We start from the raw sequence: 19290 nt of genomic DNA, 5'->3' as shown, positions 1-19290 counted from the left end.
TTTTGTTTACTTTTTAGCATATTTAGCACTTACCGTGTTTTCAATGACATCCGCTGTATAAAACTCCTAGATTACTTCTAATTTTCACTGTCACAAGGTGAGTGTGTGTGTGTGTGTGTGAGTGAGTAGGGCATGACTTGATCAGTTCTTTGTGAACTTTCGGGAAGAACGGGGCTGGTCAGCTTTTATAATGCTATTCGAGCATAAGAAACAACATTTATGGGACATTTTATGTCAGATTTCGTTACTAATTTGAAATATGGTATTTAAATGTGAGTTCGACAAGTGTTTAAGATTTCTGATTCCCCCATTCAAGTAGGGATTGGATGTCCGAGACTTTCCTTGAAAGGGCCTTTGATGGTGCTTACTAAACCAGTTAACAGGTTTTACGGTAGTATTTTTTACAGTCTTTTACAGTTAAAATTACAATCATTTTTTAAAGTGAACAAATCATTAAAATAAAATAACAAATAAATCATACATAAATGCATTCATACGAAGATGTTTATGTATTGAAGGATGTTACCGCAATAACATGATCAGAAACACACATCCAATCAAACACAAGTCTTGCTTCAGGAAGGGTTTATTGCCGGCGGTGAACGCATGCGGATCAAAGTGGGAAAATGTAACAGTACAAGGCTTTCAAGTTCACTACTGAACATTACAGGCGTAACACAGACGAGTGGTGCGGATCGTGCAAGTCTGTGTTCTGAGATAACAGTAAAACTCAAGTTTCTGTTCAAACACTGTAAACTAAAACCTACTCTCTTTGCAGACGAGATCTGAGCACGTCCTCTAAAACACTTTTAAATTAGCATGTACAGAAAATCTATCAGGCAGAAATCTACAAAAACACTAAACAAAAGGGCATTAACATTTTTACAGTCTCTCGTTCATTGTCAAAAATAGTTTCACCGTTCTGTACATTTAACAGTTTCTGGAGACAGAATGCATCCGATGTAGATTTCATTTAAATCTTAAGCTATTCATTTAAGTCTTGTTTTCTCATAAAAATCCCATATTAATGGACGTTAAGGTGCAACATGATGGTTCTCATTACAGCTTGAACCAACAAAAACTCCTCCGAAACACACAATCAGAAGCAGGACCTGGAGAACAACTCCAACAACAGTAATAATATACGCATGATGTGACGGATCCTCAGATTTGGCCAAACCCCATGAGTGAGTTTATTATTCCAGTTCCTTCTGTGTCAAAGGCACAGTGAAATCTTCTATAACTCTCAGACAGAAGACGCCTACAGAGACAGCAGAGGATTTGCAGCATTTGCCATCATAAAACGGGTCATTTTTCAAAAAGCACAGACACATGTCATTTAAAACACACCAGAATTGCAATATGGCAAAAGATATAAAACTCAACAATAGTTTTAAAAAATCCGATGGCGGAAACATCTCGAGTCTGTGTGTTTTAAACCTGTTTCACTGTCTAAAACCGGAGAATGCTCTTATCTTATACATTTTATAATAAATAAACCAAAGTATCAGACCACAGTCTGAATACATTTTATCTTACTGATCTGACTGATGCAAACGGTGATTTAAAGCTTCATTTCATCACTCCTCTGTGTTTTAAATAGAAATAATTAAAGTGGAGAATACAGTGAAAACCCTGAGTTAGTGTTCATCCGGGGGCAAAAACATATTCTCACCTTTTCTTTGACGTCCTTTCACTCGTTTGCACTAATAAAAATAAAAAAAGTCACAGTGCAGGCTTGTGATTGGCTGGTGTGGTGTGATGTAATGAGAGGGCGTGGCTTAGGATAAAACGCATGTAAAGGAGGTGGAGCAGTGACGTCATTCTATATATGATCAGGTGATTCGTTAAAAAGATGTTTTTACTGTGGTATCTTGGGTATTGTGTTGTCCTGAGGTGAGTTCTGGGAAGGCAAAAGCGTCAGTGTGGTTCAGTTCGGGACGTCCCGTTACACCGGCATCTCCGACGTGTCGAATCCCAGCGCCTGGGCTTCTTCTGGGGTCAAACCCCCCTTCAGAGTCCTTCTCACTGAGACACAAGAACAATCATGATCAGCTTTAGTCAATAACATTTGCTACAGTAACTGGTTATTAACCCTATAAACACACATTTAGTCTAAAGACTATTATTTCATATGTCAGGCTTCACAGGGTTAAAGGATTAGTTCACTTCAGAATTAAAATTTCCTGATAAGAACGTCATCCAAGATGTTCATGTCTTTCTTTCTTCAGTGGAAAAGAAATGAAGGTTTTTGAGGAAAACACTCCAGGATGTTCCTCCATATAGTGTCTTCAATGGGGTCCAGCGGGTCGAAGGTCCAGATGTGAGTTTCAGTGCAGCTTCAAAGTCTCGACACGATCCAGCCGAGGAATAAGAGCCTTATCTAGACAAACCAGCGGACATTTTAGAACAAAATAAACATTTATACACTTTTTAACCACTAATGCTGGTCTAGCACTAGCTGTGATGCGACACACATTACGTAATCAGGTTGAAAGGTCAAGCGTGACGTAGGCGTAAGAACAGACCTGTGTTTATAAAGTGAACGTGCAAATACTAAGTCAAACACCATTTACAAAAAATAATACATAAATAAAAGGTAAAACAACGATGTCGGAGGAGATTTTCGCCCGATTCTACATTTCTGAACCGGAACACGCTTGACCTTTCAACCTGATTACGTAATGTGTGTCGCATCACAGCTAGTGCAAGACCAGCATTAGTGGTTAAAAATTATATAAATGTTTACTTTGTTATAAAATGTGCGCTGGTTTGTCTAGATAAGACTCTTATTCCTCGGCTGGATCGTGTCGAGACTCTGAAGCTGCACCATCTGGACCTTCGACCCGTTGGACCCCATTGAAGACACTATATGGAGGAACATCCTGGAGTGTTTTCCTCAAAAACCTTCATTTCTTTTCCACTGATGAAAGAAAGACATGAACATCTTGGATGACGTGGGGGAGAGAAAATTATCTTAGTGAACTACTCCTTTAAGAGATTAACGTACATGACTTTCGGTTTAGGCGCGAGCGTCGTCGTTCGCGAGGCTGCACTCGTTCTCTGGGACTCTGAGTGGCCGAACGCACGATCCTGTCCATGATGTCATCGGCAGCGTCATCAGTCACACACCGGGACTCTTCGTTCGCCGCGGCCAATGCGGTGCGTCCTACAGAGAGAAACACACACACACACACACACATGAGGAGGATGCAGGTCTGTTTATCTCAGTGTGTTCTACATGTTAAAGGGATAGTTCCAAAATGAAAATTAGCCCAGGACTGACCCATGAGGAGTAGCGTAAGCTTTGAGCCTCTCGCGGATCAAACAAACACAAACTTAAGCTCCTCCCACATTTCTCTTTAAAAATTCTCGTTTTAGACTCTAATTGGTGACTGGTGTTTTGTTTTGCTCTATCCTCATCTATCGTCATTACGTTGTGTGTCAGGGTCAAGTGTTACCGTCAGCCGGAAGATAGTTATTTTAGTCGATTTTAAATATGGATATTTTTCTTACAAACGCATGGCTTCACTTCAGAAGGCCTTTATTAACCCCCCAGAGCAGTGTGGAGCACTTTAATGATGGACAGATGCACTTTTATGATGGACAGATGCACTTTTATGATGGACAGATGCACTTTTATGATGGACAGATGCACTTTTATGATGGACAGATGCACTTTTATGATGGACAGATGCACTTTTATGATAAATAGATGCACTTTTATGATGGATAGATGCACTATTATGATGATAGATGCACTTTTATGATGGATAGATGCACTTTTATGATAAATGGATGCACTTTTATCATGGATAGATGCACTTTTATGATGGACAGATGCACTTTTATGATGGATAGATGCACTTTTATGATGGATAGATGCACTATTATGATGATAGATGCACTTTTATGATGGACAGATGCACTTTTATGATGGATAGATGCACTTTTATGATAAATGGATGCACTTTTATCATGGATAGATGCACTTTTATGATAAATAGATGCACTTTTATCATGGATAGATGCACTTTTATGATAAATAGATGCACTTTTATCATGGATAGATGCACTTTTATGATAAATAGATGCACTTTTATCATGGATAGATGCACTTTTATGATGGATAGATGCACTTTTATGATAAATAGATGCACTTTTATGATGGATAGATGCACTATTATGATGGATAGATGCACTTTTATGATGGATAGATGCACTATTATGATGGATAGATGCACTTTTATGATGGACAGATGCACTTTTATGATGGATAGATGCACTTTTATGATGGATAGATGCACTTTTATGATAAATAGATGCACTTTTATGATGGATAGATGCACTATTATGATGGATAGATGCACTTTTATGATGGATAGATGCACTATTATCATGGATAGATGCACTTTTATGATGGATAGATGCACTTTTATGATGGATAGATGCACTTTTATGATAAATAGATGCACTTTTATGATGGATAGATGCACTATTATGATGGATAGATGCACTTTTATGATGGATAGATGCACTATTATGATGGATAGATGCACTTTTATGATGGACAGATGCACTTTTATGATGGATAGATGCACTATTATGATGGATAGATGCACTTTTATGATGGACAGATGCACTTTTATGATGGATAGATGCACTATTATGATGATAGATACACTTTTATGATGGATAGATGCACTTTTATGATGGACAGATGCACTTTTATGATGATAGATGCACTTTTATGATGGATAGATGCACTTTTATGATGGATAGATGCACTATTATGATGGATAGATGCACTTTTATGATGGACAGATGCACTTTTATGATGGATAGATGCACTATTATGATGATAGATACACTTTTATGATGGATAGATGCACTTTTATGATGGACAGATGCACTTTTATGATGGATAGATGCACTATTATGATGGATAGATGCACTTTTATGATGGACAGATGCACTTTTATGATGGATAGATGCACTATTATGATGATAGATACACTTTTATGATGGATAGATGCACTTTTATGATGGACAGATGCACTTTTATGATAAATAGATGCACTTTTATGATGGATAGATGCACTATTATGATGGATAGATGCACTTTTATGATGGACAGATGCACTTTTATGATGGATAGATGCACTATTATGATGATAGATACACTTTTATGATGGATAGATGCACTTTTATGATGGACAGATGCACTTTTATGATGGATAGATGCACTATTATGATGATAGATACACTTTTATGATGGATAGATGCACTTTTATGATGGATAGATGCACTTTTATGATGGATAGATGCACTTTTATGGACTTCAAAACAGAAACATCCATTCACTGCCATTATAAAGCTTGGAAGAGCCAAGACCATTTATTAATATAACTGATTGTTTTCGTCTGAGAGAAAAATGTCATATACACTAGGATGACTCGAGGGAGAGTTAATCATGGGCTAATTTTCATTTTTGGGTGAACTATCCCTTTAATGCTGACATGATTGTGTGTGTATGTGTGTGTGTGTGTGTGTGTGTGTGTGTGTATCTCACCTCTGCTGGCTCGTGTGCTACATGTGATGTGATTGTGTGTGTGTGTGTGTGTGTGTGTGTGTATATCTCACCTCTGCTGGCTCGTGTGCTACATGTGATGTGATTGTGTGTGTGTGTGTGTGTGTGTGTGTGTCTCACCTCTGCTGGCTCGTGTGCTACATGTGATGTGATTGTGTGTGTGTGTGTGTGTGTGTGTGTGTGTGTGTGTGTATATCTCACCTCTGCTGGCTCGTGTGCTACATGTGATGTGATTGTGTGTGTGTGTGTGTGTGTGTGTGTCTCACCTCTGCTGGCTCGTGTGCTACATGTGATGTGATTGTGTGTGTGTGTGTGTGTGTGTGTATATCTCACCTCTGCTGGCTCGTGTGCTACATGTGATGTGATTGTGTGTGTGTGTGTGTGTGTGTGTGTGTGTGTGTCTCACCTCTGCTGGCTCGTGTGCTACATGTGATGTGATTGTGTGTGTGTTTGTGTGTGTCTCACCTCTGCTGGCTCGTGTGCTACATGTGATGTGATTGTGTGTGTGTTTGTGTGTGTCTCACCTCTGCTGGCTCGTGTGCGTGTGCGTGTCCGCAGGACTGGAACCACAGTGGTGTCGCTGCTGTCGCTGCTCTGAACGCTGGTCTTCAGCACCGCCTTCATCTGCTCGTGTTCGGCGGTGTCTTCAGCGTGACACAAACCCTGCGGCTCCGTCTGCGGCCCAACAGGAGGAGCACTGCTGCTCACACACACCCGACCCGCCTGGACACACACACACACCGTCACTGACTATACAAGAACATCTTTAGACATGATTACAGCTGCCCGATCTTTTGGAAAAACTAGTTTCCTGTCTGTAATATATAACAGGGTTTCCTAAACTGGGGTTCATGAGATGACGAAATAGTTAATAATTAATAAAATCATAAAAATGTTGTAAAAAAAATCATTTTAAAATAAAATCAATCAAAAGAAAACACTTAGTAAAATGAATCAAATCATAAAAATTGTGTTAAATAAATTTTAAATAAAAGTGATCAGAATAAAAATAATATCATTTATCAATTTATCATTTATCATAAATATGTCAAATGAAAAATTTATATTAAAATTAATATAATCATAAATATGTAATATTAAAATAAAATAATAAAATTAATGAAATCATATTTTTTTAAATAAATAAGATTAAAATAAAGATGAAAAGAAATTAGCGTCATTTTAAAATAAAAACAATCAATATAAAACACTAAAACATACATAGTTTATTTGTTTACCTGCATGTCATGTGACCATTAACTGACATCAGAAAACTATGAATATGTGAATGTGTTGATGAATAAATATTAAACCTAAAATCTTTTTGCAACTTCGAGAAAATATTTCAGGTCAAATGGGTTTGGTGACAAAAAAAGTTTTGGAATTTCTGATGTAAAGAATCATTTGCACAGATCGACTGCAGTTAACAATCTATAATCTACACAACAGACAGAGGTTTTGACATAAACCTGAAACTCTCAAGATAACACACACACACACACACACACGCCAGACCAAATCAAGACAACGTGTGCATTTCCAGTTTAGTAAATCTGTACAGGGTTATTCAGTGAGACTCAATCAGTGATGCTGTGAGCTTTAACAATCATCAAGTTATTAAGACATTAACGGTTAATATCTGGCAGAACAAACACGCTCATACCTCACTGTCCTCTTCATCATCAGTCTGTGGTGAGAGAGAGAGAAATGAAGAATGAACAGACAGCTTACAGTGATTCTGGATCACCACTGAGTCTCTCCAACGAATCAGCAGAGACCTACTTAGACCAATAACTGGCTGATAATATTGTTATTCTTTTTGTTTGGTATTCATTTGTTCATAACTAATGTGGATTTTAGAGCACAATTACGTTCTTAGCCTGTTGAGTTTGTTTTTTGTCAAAGTTGCAAAAATAATATCACAACAGTGTCATGATAAAAATGACGAGAATAACGAGACTCATAGTCTCACATCAGTGAATAATTAAATCACTGACAGCTCTCAAACAGGTCCTGTACGTGAGCTCTCAGATGATTCAGAGCTCATTATACAGCACATCTGACTCTTGTCAGAATACAACACTTGTTCCCAATTATTAGCATTTCAGGGACGTGTAAGACGTAGAAGTGAAGCAAACGCAAGAGTTACACTGATGGAGGACACAGAAGCTGCTCCTCCATGTGTTACTTCAGTCCCGATGTCTCCGTGTTTAAACAGCTGCAAACTCACTCAAGTCGAGCCATATGTCATCCGGGATAGACCATCAGCTAAAGCACACACACATGCCAGAGTGTGAATAGAGGCGAGCGAATGATGATCTGAAGAGGCCAGAATAAACGCTCAAACACATCATCACGGCTTCTTCAGGCCTGCGGGGAACATTAGCGCTCGCTGACATGAGAAGTGTGTGAGGATCTGTGTCACACACACATCATACTCCTCCTTACAGGAGGATCACCATCGAACTGAACACAACACACTAATACTCTGAGGAGTGGAAGAGGACCGTGAGGCCTGTGTGTTGAGGCCTGTGTGTTGAGGCCTGTGTGTTGAGGCCTGTGTGGTGAGGTCTGTGTGTTGAGGCCTGTGTGGTGAGGCCTGTGTGTTGAGGCCTGTGTGTTGAGGCCTGTGTGGTGAGGTCTGTGTGTTGAGGCCTGTGTGTTGAGGCCTGTGTGTTGAGGCCTGTGTGTTGAGGCCTGTGTGTTGAGGTCTGCGTGTTGAGGCCTGTGTGTTGAGGCCTGTGTGTTGAGGCCTGTGTGTTGAAGTCTGTGTGTTGAGGCCTGTGTGTTGAGGTCTGTGTGTTGAGGCCTGTGTGTTGAGGCCTGTGTGTTGAGGCCTGTGTGGTGAGGCCTGTGTGTTGAGGCCTGTGTGTTGAGGCCTGTGTGTTGAGGCCTGTGTGTTGAAGTCTGTGTGTTGAGGCCTGTGTGTTGAGGTCTGTGTGTTGAGGCCTGTGTGTTGAGGTCTGTGTGTTGAGGCCTGTGTGTTGAGGCCTGTGTGGTGAGGTCTGTGTGTAGAGGCCTGTGTGTTGAGGCCTGTGTGTTGAAGTCTGTGTGTTGAGGCCTGTGTGTTGAGGTCTGTGTGTTGAGGTCTGTGAGTTAAGGTCTGTGTGTTGAGGCCTGTGTGTTGAGGCCTGTGTGTTGAGGTCTGTGTGTTGAGGTCTGTGTGTTAAGGTCTGTGTGTTGAGGTCTGTGTGTGTTGAGGTCTGTGTGTTAAGGCCTGCGTGTTGAGGTCTGCGTGTTGAGGTCTGTGTTAGCTCACCTGTGTGTTGAGATTTGTGTGTTGAGATCTGTGTGTTGAGGTCTGTGTGTTGAGGTCTGAGTTAGCTCACCTGTGTGTTGAGGTCTGTGTGTTGAGGCTTGTGTGTTGAGGCCTGTGTGTTGAGGTCTGTGTGTTGAGGTCTGTGTGTGTTGAGGTCTGTGTGTTAAGGCCTGTGTGTTGAGGCCTGTGTGTTGAGGTCTGCGTGTTGAGGCTTGTGTGTTGAGATCTGTGTGTTGAGGTCTGTGTGTTGAGGTCTGAGTTAGCTCACCTGTGTATTGAGGTCTGTGTGTTGAGGCCTGTGTGTTAAGGTCTGCGTGTTGAGGTCTGTGTGTTGAGGTCTGTGTGTTGAGGTCTGTGTGTGTTGAGGTCTGTGTGTGTTGAGGTCTGTGTGTTGAGGCCTGCGTGTTGAGGTCTGCGTGTTGAGGTCTGTGTGTTGAGGTCTGTGTGTTGAGGTCTGTGTGTTGAGGCCTGTGTGTTGAGGCCTGTGTGTTGAGGCCTGTGTGTTGAGGTCTGTGTGTTGAGGTCTGTGTGTTGAGGTCTGTGTGTTGAGGTCTGTGTGTTGAGGTCTGCGTGTTGAGGTCTGCGTGTTGAGGCCTGTGTGTTGAGGCCTGTGTGTTGAGGCCTGTGTGGTGAGGCCTGTGTGTTGAGGCCTGTGTGTTGAGGTCTGCGTGTTGAGGCCTGCGTGTTGAGGTCTGTGTGTTGAGGTCTGTGTGTTGAGGTCTGTGTGTGTTGAGGTCTGTGTGTTGAGGTCTGTGTGTTGAGGTCTGTGTTAGCTCACCTGTGTGTTGAGGCCTGTGTGTTGAGGTCTGTGTGTTGAGGTCTGTGTGTGTTGAGGTCTGTGTGTTGAGGTCTGTGTGTTGAGGTCTGTGTGTTGAGGTCTGTGTTAGCTCACCTGTGTGTTGAGGCCTGTGTGTTGAGGTCTGAGTTAGCTCACCTGTGTGTTGAGGTCTGTGTGTTGAGGTCTGTGTGTTGAGGCCTGTGTGTTGAGGTCTGTGTGTTGAAGCCTGTGTGGTGAGGTCTGTGTGTTGAGGTCTGCGTGTTGAGGTCTGCGTGTTGAGGCCTGCGTGTTGAAGTCTGCGTGTTGAGGTCTGCGTGTTGAGGCCTGCGTGTTGAGGTCTGCGTGTTGAGGTCTGCGTGTTGAGGCCTGCGTGTTGAGGTCTGTGTGTTGAGGCCTGTGTGTTGAGGTCTGCGTGTTGAGGTCTGCGTGTTGAGGCCTGCGTGTTGAGGCCTGTGTGTTGAGGTCTGTGTGTTGAGGTCTGCGTGTTGAGGCCTGCGTGTTGAGGTCTGCGTGTTGAGGTCTGCGTGTTGAGGCCTGCGTGTTGAGGTCTGCGTGTTGAGGCCTGCGTGTTGAGGTCTGTGTGTTGAGGCCTGTGTGTTGAGGCCTGTGTGTTGAGGTCTGTGTGTTGAGGTCTGTGTGTTGAGGTCTGTGTGTTGAGGCCTGTGTGGTGAGGCCTGTGTGTTGAGGTCTGTGTGTGGTGAGGCCTGTGTGTTGAGGTCTGTGTGTTGAGGCCTGTGTGTTGAGGTCTGTGTGTTGAGGCCTGTGTGTGGTGAGGCCTGTGTGTTGAGGTCTGTGTGTTGAGGCCTGTGTGTTGAGGCCTGTGTGTTGAGGCCTGTGTGTTGAGGTCTGTGTGTTGAGGCCTGTGTGTTGAGGCCTGTGTGTTGAGGCCTGTGTGTTGAGGCCTGTGTGTTGAGGCCTGTGTGTTGAGGCCTGTGTGTTGAGGCCTGTGTGGTGAGGCCTGTGTGTTGAGGCCTGTGTGTTGAGGCCTGTGTGTTGAGGCCTGTGTGTTGAGGTCTGTGTGTTGAGGCCTGTGTGTTGAGGTCTGTGTGTTGAGGTCTGTGTGTTGAGGCCTGTGTGTTGAGGCCTGAGTTAGCTCACCTGTGTGTTGAGGTCTGTGTGTTGAGGTCTGCGTGTTGAGGCCTGTGTGTTGAGGTCTGTGTGTTGAGGTCTGAGTGTTGAGGTCTGCGTGTTGAGGCCTGCGTGTTGAGGTCTGTGTGTTGAGGTCTGAGTTAGCTCACCTGTGTGTTGAGGTCTGTGTGTTGAGGTCTGCGTGTTGAGGCCTGTGTGTTGAGGTCTGTGTGTTGAGGTCTGAGTGTTGAGGTCTGCGTGTTGAGGTCTGCGTGTTGAGGTCTGTGTGTTGAGGTCTCAGTTAGCTCACCTGTGTGTTGAGGTCTGTGTGTTGAGGTCTGCGTGTTGAGGCCTGTGTGTTGAGGCCTGTGTGTTGAGGCCTGTGTGTTGAGGCCTGTGTGTTGAGGCCTGTGTGTTGAGGTCTGTGTGTTGAGGCCTGTGTGTTGAGGTCTGTGTGTTGAGGTCTGTGTGTTGAGGCCTGTGTGTTGAGGTCTGTGTGTTGAGGTCTGTGTGTTGAGGTCTGTGTGTTGAGGTCTGAGTGTTGAGGTCTGCGTGTTGAGGTCTGCGTGTTGAGGTCTGTGTGTTGAGGTCTCAGTTAGCTCACCTGTGTGTTGAGGTCTGTGTGTTGAGGTCTGCGTGTTGAGGCCTGTGTGTAGAGGCCTGTGTGTTGAGGCCTGTGTGTTGAGGCCTGTGTGTTGAGGCCTGTGTGTTGAGGTCTGTGTGTTGAGGCCTGTGTGTTGAGGTCTGTGTGTTGAGGTCTGTGTGTTGAGGCCTGTGTGTTGAGGTCTGTGTGTTGAGGTCTGTGTGTTGAGGTCTGTGTGTTGAGGTCTGTGTGTTGAGGCCTGTGTGTTGAGGTCTGTGTGTTGAGGTCTGTGTGTTAGCTCACCTGTGCGTTGAGGTCTGTGATCATCTTTCCGCGTGTCTTATTCCTCTCTCTGTGATCGGCCCGTTTCTGTTTCTGCTGCAGGACCCGGTCGCGTGTGGTCCGATACTCCAGCGCGAACTCGCTGATGATCTTACTGAAGCGCGTCACACTGATGTCCCGGACGCTGTAGGCCGGGTGTCCCAGGAACAGCAGGAATGAGTGAAACCTGGTGAGGAAACACCACATTCACAATCAGCTGGATCAGTGTGTGAAACTAACACCTGCCAACCATAAAAAACACATATAAATCACCTGTGGCGGGAAACGCTGTCAAATCACGAGCCGATTTGGCGTGTTAATTATTATATTTACTCAGTTTGCTGGAGAAGTTCATGTAAGACAAATCTGCGCAGATTTAGCTCAAATACTCGTGATTCATCATGAGTGTATTGCACAGAATCTGCTCATATCTGGCTTACTTGAACACACACGTCACTACACTACACATAACAGCGCTTGTTCACTTGCATTGAAGCAATAGCGAAGATTAAAAAGCATTTGGTGAACAGAAAAGACAATCTTATTTTCCAACATCCTACATTTTCTGATGTTCTGTGTACAGTATTGATCTGTCTAAAACACATTTATGGTGATGAAAGAGGAAGAGAGAAGATGCTGGATGACAGGATTTTGTTTGAATAAGAAATGAAAATATGAAATCCAAATTTTATATATATAATATATATATATAAACTGTGATGTTAATCTGCTTTATTTCTCTCTTTTTTTTGGCTAGTAGAAGTTCTGATTGGCCGGTAACTTAGAAATGTAGTAGCCAGATTGTCCGGTGGTGAAAAAGTTCATTTCAAACCCTGCTCTTGATTATCAAGCTGCTTCTCAACTGCTGTTACTTCATGGCCCAGATTTAATATTTCAGACACAAACGTATAACCAGCATTACACCAGACCTGGACTGTGTTTTCTCCGCTTCACCTGTTCATGATTCTGCGGTGGACGATTTTGAGGATGATGATTCTCTCGGCGCAGTCCTTCAGGAAGTCCGACATCTTCTGCTTCAGCGCCGGCTTCATCTCGTGCTTTGCGATGACTTTCAGGTGATCCCATGATGCTTTGCAGCGCCACTCCATCTGAGTCAGGCTCTCCTGCAGCTGATCGAAATCCACCTGCAGAACGACACCAGATACTTCTACAGCTTTCACTCATGTTCTACTCAAATCAATTCACATTTATTTGTAAATATACAATTTACACAATACACATAATTTCAAAGCAGCTTTACAGAAAGAGCATGAGTCCACATTACAATTTAGAGTGTTCTGTTATTATCAGAGGAAACTGTCTAAGTTATGTATTTCAGAAATGTACATATACAAAATCACAGTTAGCTAAAAATTTATTAATTTAAACAATGTAATAATTTACTGCAGAAACAATGAGCTCATTGACGTAATGAATACTTAATAACAAATGATTATGACATTTAGACATATTCTGAATTACCTTTTATTTTAATATTTTCATTTTATGGCGGACCTGAACACAGAGTGTGTGTGTGTGTGTGTGTGTGTGTGTCGTACCTTGGCGGAGCGCGTGAGGGCTCCTATCTCGGAGTACAGGTCAGTGCTCTCGGGGAAGTTCTCCACCACGAGACCGCAGACGTGATGCAGGAGAGACTGCTTGTGCACCGTGTCCTTCACCTCAGGAACCTTCTCCAGATAACTCAGATCGAAGCCTTTCGCCTGCGCACACATGATCACGACTGAACATCAAACACAGCTCTCAAAGCTAACAGCAAACGCTCCTCCACTGACGCTAACGGAACGCTTGTAATATAATGAATTTAAACACAAATGTATGGAATATTTAAAGGTGCAGTGTGTAATATTTAGGAGGATCTGTTGGCAAAAATGCAATATCATATACATATGTTTTCAGTGGTGTATAAAGACCTTACTTAATGAACCGTTATGTGTTTATTAGCTTAGAATGAGGCATCTCTCTCTACACACACCGCGGGTCCGCTTACATCCACATGTTTCTACGGTGGCCCTAAACGGACAAACGCGTTTCGTCACTATGTTGTTCTTCATGATAAGAAGCGAGCTAAAGTCAGCGAATAAAACACTGACACAATGATGAACAAGTGACAATAATATTCGCAATAACATATAATTTTACTGAATAATTAAGTAAACATAATTTCTTAATTTATCTTTGTAAATAAACCTCATTGATTAACTGGCTACTGTCTGCTGTCTCAGACGCCGACATCACTTCCTGTCGGCCACCGTAACTTCTGTTGGGTGCAATTCGTAACCTCACCACTAGATGCCGCTAAAAATTACACACTGCACCTTTAAGTGTGTGTCGTGATAAAACCTCACGTTAGAGCCGTTCAGGAAGTTCCCGATGGCGAGCAGAGTGGACAGGATAACCCGCAGCGTTTTGTTTTTCTCCAGCTGATCCATGCCCTCCTTCAGGTCCTGTAGCGGCTCAGCCACTTCCTGTCAGAGCAGAAACATTGCATCGTTAATAGGGTTGCAAAGGGGCTGAATATTTCTGGTAAATTTCCAGAAACTTTCTAAAAGTTCCAGAAAATTTCCAAATAATCCTGAAATGTTTCCAAAAGTTTCCAAATAATCCTGAAAAGTTTCCAAAAATTCTGGAAACTTTGCAACCCTAATCGTTAATTAACTGAGCTGTTAATGCATGATGTCACACGGAAGATGAGCAGCAAATCAAGCTGCAACCTTCCCGTCTCTCTCTTGAATCAACACTGAAGTGAGTTAAACTGCAGTTCATGGACTGGCCACTAGAGGCCGGCTGCAGAAGAGACTCAGTCCCATAGACCCGCATGTTAAAACGCCCAACTTTACAGCAGAGAGAAACATGTTTACAGTCTGGTACTAAAAGTGGTTTTGGTCTATATTGCTAATGTTGCCCTTCATGATGACTGTGAGGGGGTGAATTTTTTTATAACTCGTTCACTTAAATTATATTAAGCCTTAAAGTTCTGCATAATTAAGGGCCACTTGAGTGACAGGTGGATTGCCGCTGATGTCACTACTAGCCGTTTGTCTGCTGTGTGTTAGCGTCACGTCACCTTTTATTCGGGATAATCTCTGTGACGCTGCCAAGATGGCGACGGCCGGCTCCGCCCACTTTGGGCTTCAAAAATGCTCTTCAGAAACACTACGGGTGACGTCACACACACTACGCCCACATATATATACAGAAAACCTAAGGAATTTACCGGAGAGAGAGCGAGAGAGTTATCTGCAGTCTTCACGAACGCCTTCAAACGGTTTCCACCTCTGAATGTGAAGGTGATGCGTGAGTTCAAAGGTCGATTTCCCTGTGACGATTTCAGAACATTGATCGGTTTGTTTGATTATTTCGACTGGGATCCCGTTCTGAAAACATGTTACCACTGTTATTGTATTATCATTGAGTTTTTTTCTTTTAATATGTCTTAATATAGTTAACAGAGTTGTTAACTTGTATTTAAGTAGCACTTTTGTCAATGTTTTTAGAAAGAATTGTCAGTTTGTAGTAGAATATAGATGCATATACTACTGTTCAAATGAGAAAAGAAATTAATACTTTTATTAATCAAGGAAGCATTAAATTGATCAAAAGTGACAGTAAAGACATTTATAATGTTACAAACGATTCTATTTCAAATAAATGCTGTTCTTTTAAACTTTCTATTCATCAAAGAATCCTGAAAATTAAAATGTATGACAGTTTCCAATAAAAATATGAGCTGTTTTCAACTGATAATAATGATAAATGTTTCTTGATCATCAAATCCTCATATTAGAATGATTTCTGAAGGATCATGTGACACTGAAGACTGGAGTAATGATGCTGAACATTCAGCTTTGATCACAGGAATAAATTACACTGTACTGTATATTCACATAGAAAACAGATGATTTACATTACAATAATATTTCACTGTTTTTACAGTATTTTTGATCTAATAAACAGCCTTGGTGAGCAGAAGAGGCTCTTTCAAATAAAGATTTAAAAATCTTAGCGACCCCAAACTTCTGAACCTGATAAATGCTGGTGCCACTGTTACTCCATCAGTTTCCTTGACGCTCTGACACACGAGTGAATGATCGCTCACCTTCTCGGTGGCTTCATAGTCCAGTTTGAAGGCCCAGAGCTGCAGGCGTGCCGAGAGCTCGCTGATGGAGGACAGCGTCAGGAGGAACTGCTCCGCGCTTCCCAGGGGAATATCGGGATTCACCAGCTGAGCCTCCTGGATCTTCTGCGTCTCTTCCTCCGTGGGAATCATCGTCAGGATTTTCTACAGCGGAGAGAGAGATAGAGAGAGAGAGAGGGGGAGAGAGAGAGAGAGAGAGAGAGAGAGAGGGAGAGAGAGAGAGAGAGGGGGGAGAGAGAGAGAGAGAGAGAGGGGGGAGAGAGAGAGAGGGAAAGAGAGGGGGGGGGGAGAGGGAGGGGGAGAGAGAGAGAGAGAGAGAGAGAGAGAGGGGGAGAGAGAGAGAGAGAGAGAGAGAGAGAGAGAGAGGGGGAGAGAGAGAGAGAGAGAGAGAGAGAGAGAGGGGGGAGAGAGAGAGAGGGAAAGAGAGGGAAAGAGAGGGGGGGGGGGGGGAGAGAGGGAGGGGGGAGAGAGAGAGAGTTTTTACACCCATATTTTTGCATTTCAAAATCAGATGAGAATGAGTTAAATGTTTCCCACACAATATTGTTTCATTCTAAAATATTCCAGAAATGTAACATTCTAATATTCTAAATATTCAGTTTCACCCAGAAATGTAACATTCTAACATCCTAAATATATTTTTTTATTCACTCAGAAATGTTACATTCTAAATATTCTGTCTCACTCAAAATGTTACAATCTAATATTCTAAATATTCCAAAAATGTTACATTCTAAATATTGTTTCATTCAGAAATGTAACATTCAAAATATACTTTTTTATTCACTCAGAACTGTTACATTCTAACATTCTACATACTCTGTTTCATTCAGAAATGTTACATTCAAAATATTCTGTTTCACTCAAAATGTTACAATCTAACATTGTAAAATGTGCAATGTAACACATGCATGAGATCTGCACCTCGATGCCCTCTTTGTTGAGCGCGTACTCGTCGAAGTTCAGTATGGCGGTCTTGATGGTGCGCGGCGGAGGAAGAACCGTCAGGCCGATGTTGATGGAGTTGCTGCGTTTGGAATCCAGGATGATGATCTCCTGCCGCTTCCCGTCCACTGCCGTTTTCTGTTCAACACACAAACATCATCTGATATCACAGCTCAACCAATGACAGGCTGGCAGACCACCGTCTCAGGGGGCTCAAACTGGGGTTTATACAAATAAGATTAAATTAACTAAATTCATTTGATTCCAATAAAAAAATATTTACATAAATACAATTTTAATTAATTAATTAGATTAAAATACACTGATTAAAAGAAAACATATATTTTTAAGAAAAAATTTATTAATACAAACATTTGGTTACAATTTTATTTATTTATTAATTTAAATAAATAAGAAATAAATTAATAAATTATATTAAAATACATTGATTAAAATAAAGAAATATTTTTGAAGAAGAAATACAATTAATACAAACATTTGATTGAAATAAAATAAAACTGATCAAACTAAAATAAATAAAAATTGATTTAAAATAATAATAAGTTTAAGCAGTGTAAAAATAAATCACACACTCACTCACTCACACTCACACACACACACACACACACAGACACAGACACAGACACAGACACAGACACAGACACAGACACAGACACAGACACAGACACAGACACAGACTCACACTCACACACACTCACTCACTCTCTCACACACACACACACACACACACACACACACACACACACACACACACACACACACACACACACACACACAGACAGACACAGACAGACACTCACACACACTCACTCACTCTCACACATACACACACTCACACACACACACACACACACACACACACACACACACACACACACACACACAGACACAGACACACACACACTCACACACTCTCACACACACACACACACACACACACACACACACTCACACTCACACACACTCACTCTCACACACACACACACACACACACACACACACACACACACACACACAGACACAGACACACACACACTCACACACTCTCACACACACACACACTCACACACACACACACACACACACACACACACACACACACACACACACACACTGTTATATTCCACACTAGAGTGCTACCCCTGCTCACCTTAGCCACAGGCATCTCCTTGGACTTGCTCTCGAACAGGAGCTCGAGTTTAGCGGTGTCGAGTTTGACCGGTTCCAGTCGGGACCAGAGCGACTCTTGGCTCCGCCTGTGGTTTCGGGAGATCCAGTCGGCGGGCCGGACTTCACTCCAGAACAACCGGATGGTCTTCTTCTTCTTCTGGAAGAGCGGCGTTAGCTCCGCCTCCTGCTGAGGAGGGGGCGGAGCCTGGCTGGAGAAGCAGGGAGGGGGAGGAGGCACGCGGATGCTAAAGATGGGAAGGGGCGGAGCCTGGCAGGCGAACATTGGGGGCGGAGCCGGGAGGTTAAAGGGGCATGGCGGAGGAGGGGGCGGAGCCAGCAGATCTCCAGAGCTCATCAAACTCCCCGAGTCCAGGACGTCCTGATCGTCCTCGTCTCTGAGGTCGGTGAAGTCGATGTCTCCGATGCGCAGGTCTCGTGGACTCGCCATCAGCTGGTCCCAAATGCAGTCCGACTCCTTCTTCACAGGAGGAGGAGGAGGAGGAGGAGGAGGAGGAGGAGGAGGTTCCTGCGTTTCTATTGGTGGAGAAGTGAGACCCTTCACCAGTTCTCCGAAGCGCTCGGCGAACACCCGTACGTTGCTCTGGCTCTCGCCTTGCTGGTCTCCGTCAGTCGTGCTAACGCTCTCGTCCTGCGTGGACGCTAACGGGTCCTCCCGCTCTTTCTCTTCGCTCGGCTCCTCTTCCTCCTCGTCTTCCTCCGAGGGCTTTTTGCTCTGCGAGTAGAGCATGTCCAGCATGAAGAGTTTGCTGTCGAGGATCTTGTTTCGCGGTTCATTCACGCCGCCGCTCTGAGACCACTGACCTGCAGCAGACACACACACACACACACACACATCAGACACAGAACGCTCATCATTCTTTCTGTTCTTTTGATCTTGTTTTCAGCTGCCAATAAGAGTGCGCTGCTCACATTCTATTATGTGTAAAATCATGTTTCTCAAAATCAGTGTAGAAACTGTGAAGAGTTCATTGTTTATTATAGTTTAGCGTCTTCTGTTGTTAAATGTTTTTTGCAATATTTTTTATTTAATATTATATTTAATTGTGTATATTTATATCAACTTATTTACATATGTTCATCTATAAATGTACATAATTTTATATACATTTTAATATTTATGTATTATATATCATTTCGTGATATTTATTATTTTAATTAAATTTTAATACTTAATCATTTCAATGAACTTTGAATTTTAGTTCAGTTTTAGTTGCATTGACTTTTATAGTTTAGCATTTTCAAATGTCTTTTTATTTCAATATTTCAATTTTTCATATTTAATTAATTTCATTCATATTTCATTTATAAATTACATTTAATAATAATTATTTAAATCTTTCATATTTAATTTTACATTAGATTACATCTAAATATAATT

General features: G+C 42.4%; 1 protein-coding gene across 4 annotated transcripts in view; it reads right to left on the bottom strand.

The window, feature by feature from the left end:
• Window positions 1–7: 7 nt before the first annotated feature.
• fhod3a (formin homology 2 domain containing 3a) overlaps window positions 8–19290 on the bottom strand; it is a 59741-nt gene continuing 40458 nt past the window's right edge. For 3 of the 4 annotated variants that reach the window (XM_084424461.1, XM_084424462.1, XM_084424463.1), the window contains 11 exons: window positions 17872–18713; window positions 16680–16838; window positions 15717–15899; window positions 13966–14085; window positions 13159–13320; window positions 12554–12744; window positions 11582–11786; window positions 7254–7277; window positions 6115–6313; window positions 3011–3169; window positions 8–2028 (listed from right to left, as the gene is read on the bottom strand). In XM_084424461.1, the coding sequence (XP_084280587.1) occupies window positions 1949–2028; window positions 3011–3169; window positions 6115–6313; window positions 7254–7277; window positions 11582–11786; window positions 12554–12744; window positions 13159–13320; window positions 13966–14085; window positions 15717–15899; window positions 16680–16838; window positions 17872–18713 (2324 nt within the window). In that variant the 3' untranslated portion in view covers window positions 8–1948. The remainder of the gene's footprint in view (window positions 2029–3010; window positions 3170–6114; window positions 6314–7253; window positions 7278–11581; window positions 11787–12553; window positions 12745–13158; window positions 13321–13965; window positions 14086–15716; window positions 15900–16679; window positions 16839–17871; window positions 18714–19290) is intronic. The other variant, XM_084424464.1, reaches the window with a different exon arrangement.

Source organism: Rutilus rutilus (genome assembly GCF_951802725.1).
Source record: "Rutilus rutilus genome assembly, chromosome: 11".
NCBI classification, from domain to species: domain Eukaryota; kingdom Metazoa; phylum Chordata; class Actinopteri; order Cypriniformes; family Leuciscidae; genus Rutilus; species Rutilus rutilus.
The sequence above is the reverse complement of the archived record's forward strand: the minus strand, read 5'-3'. Positions and strand labels throughout refer to the sequence as shown.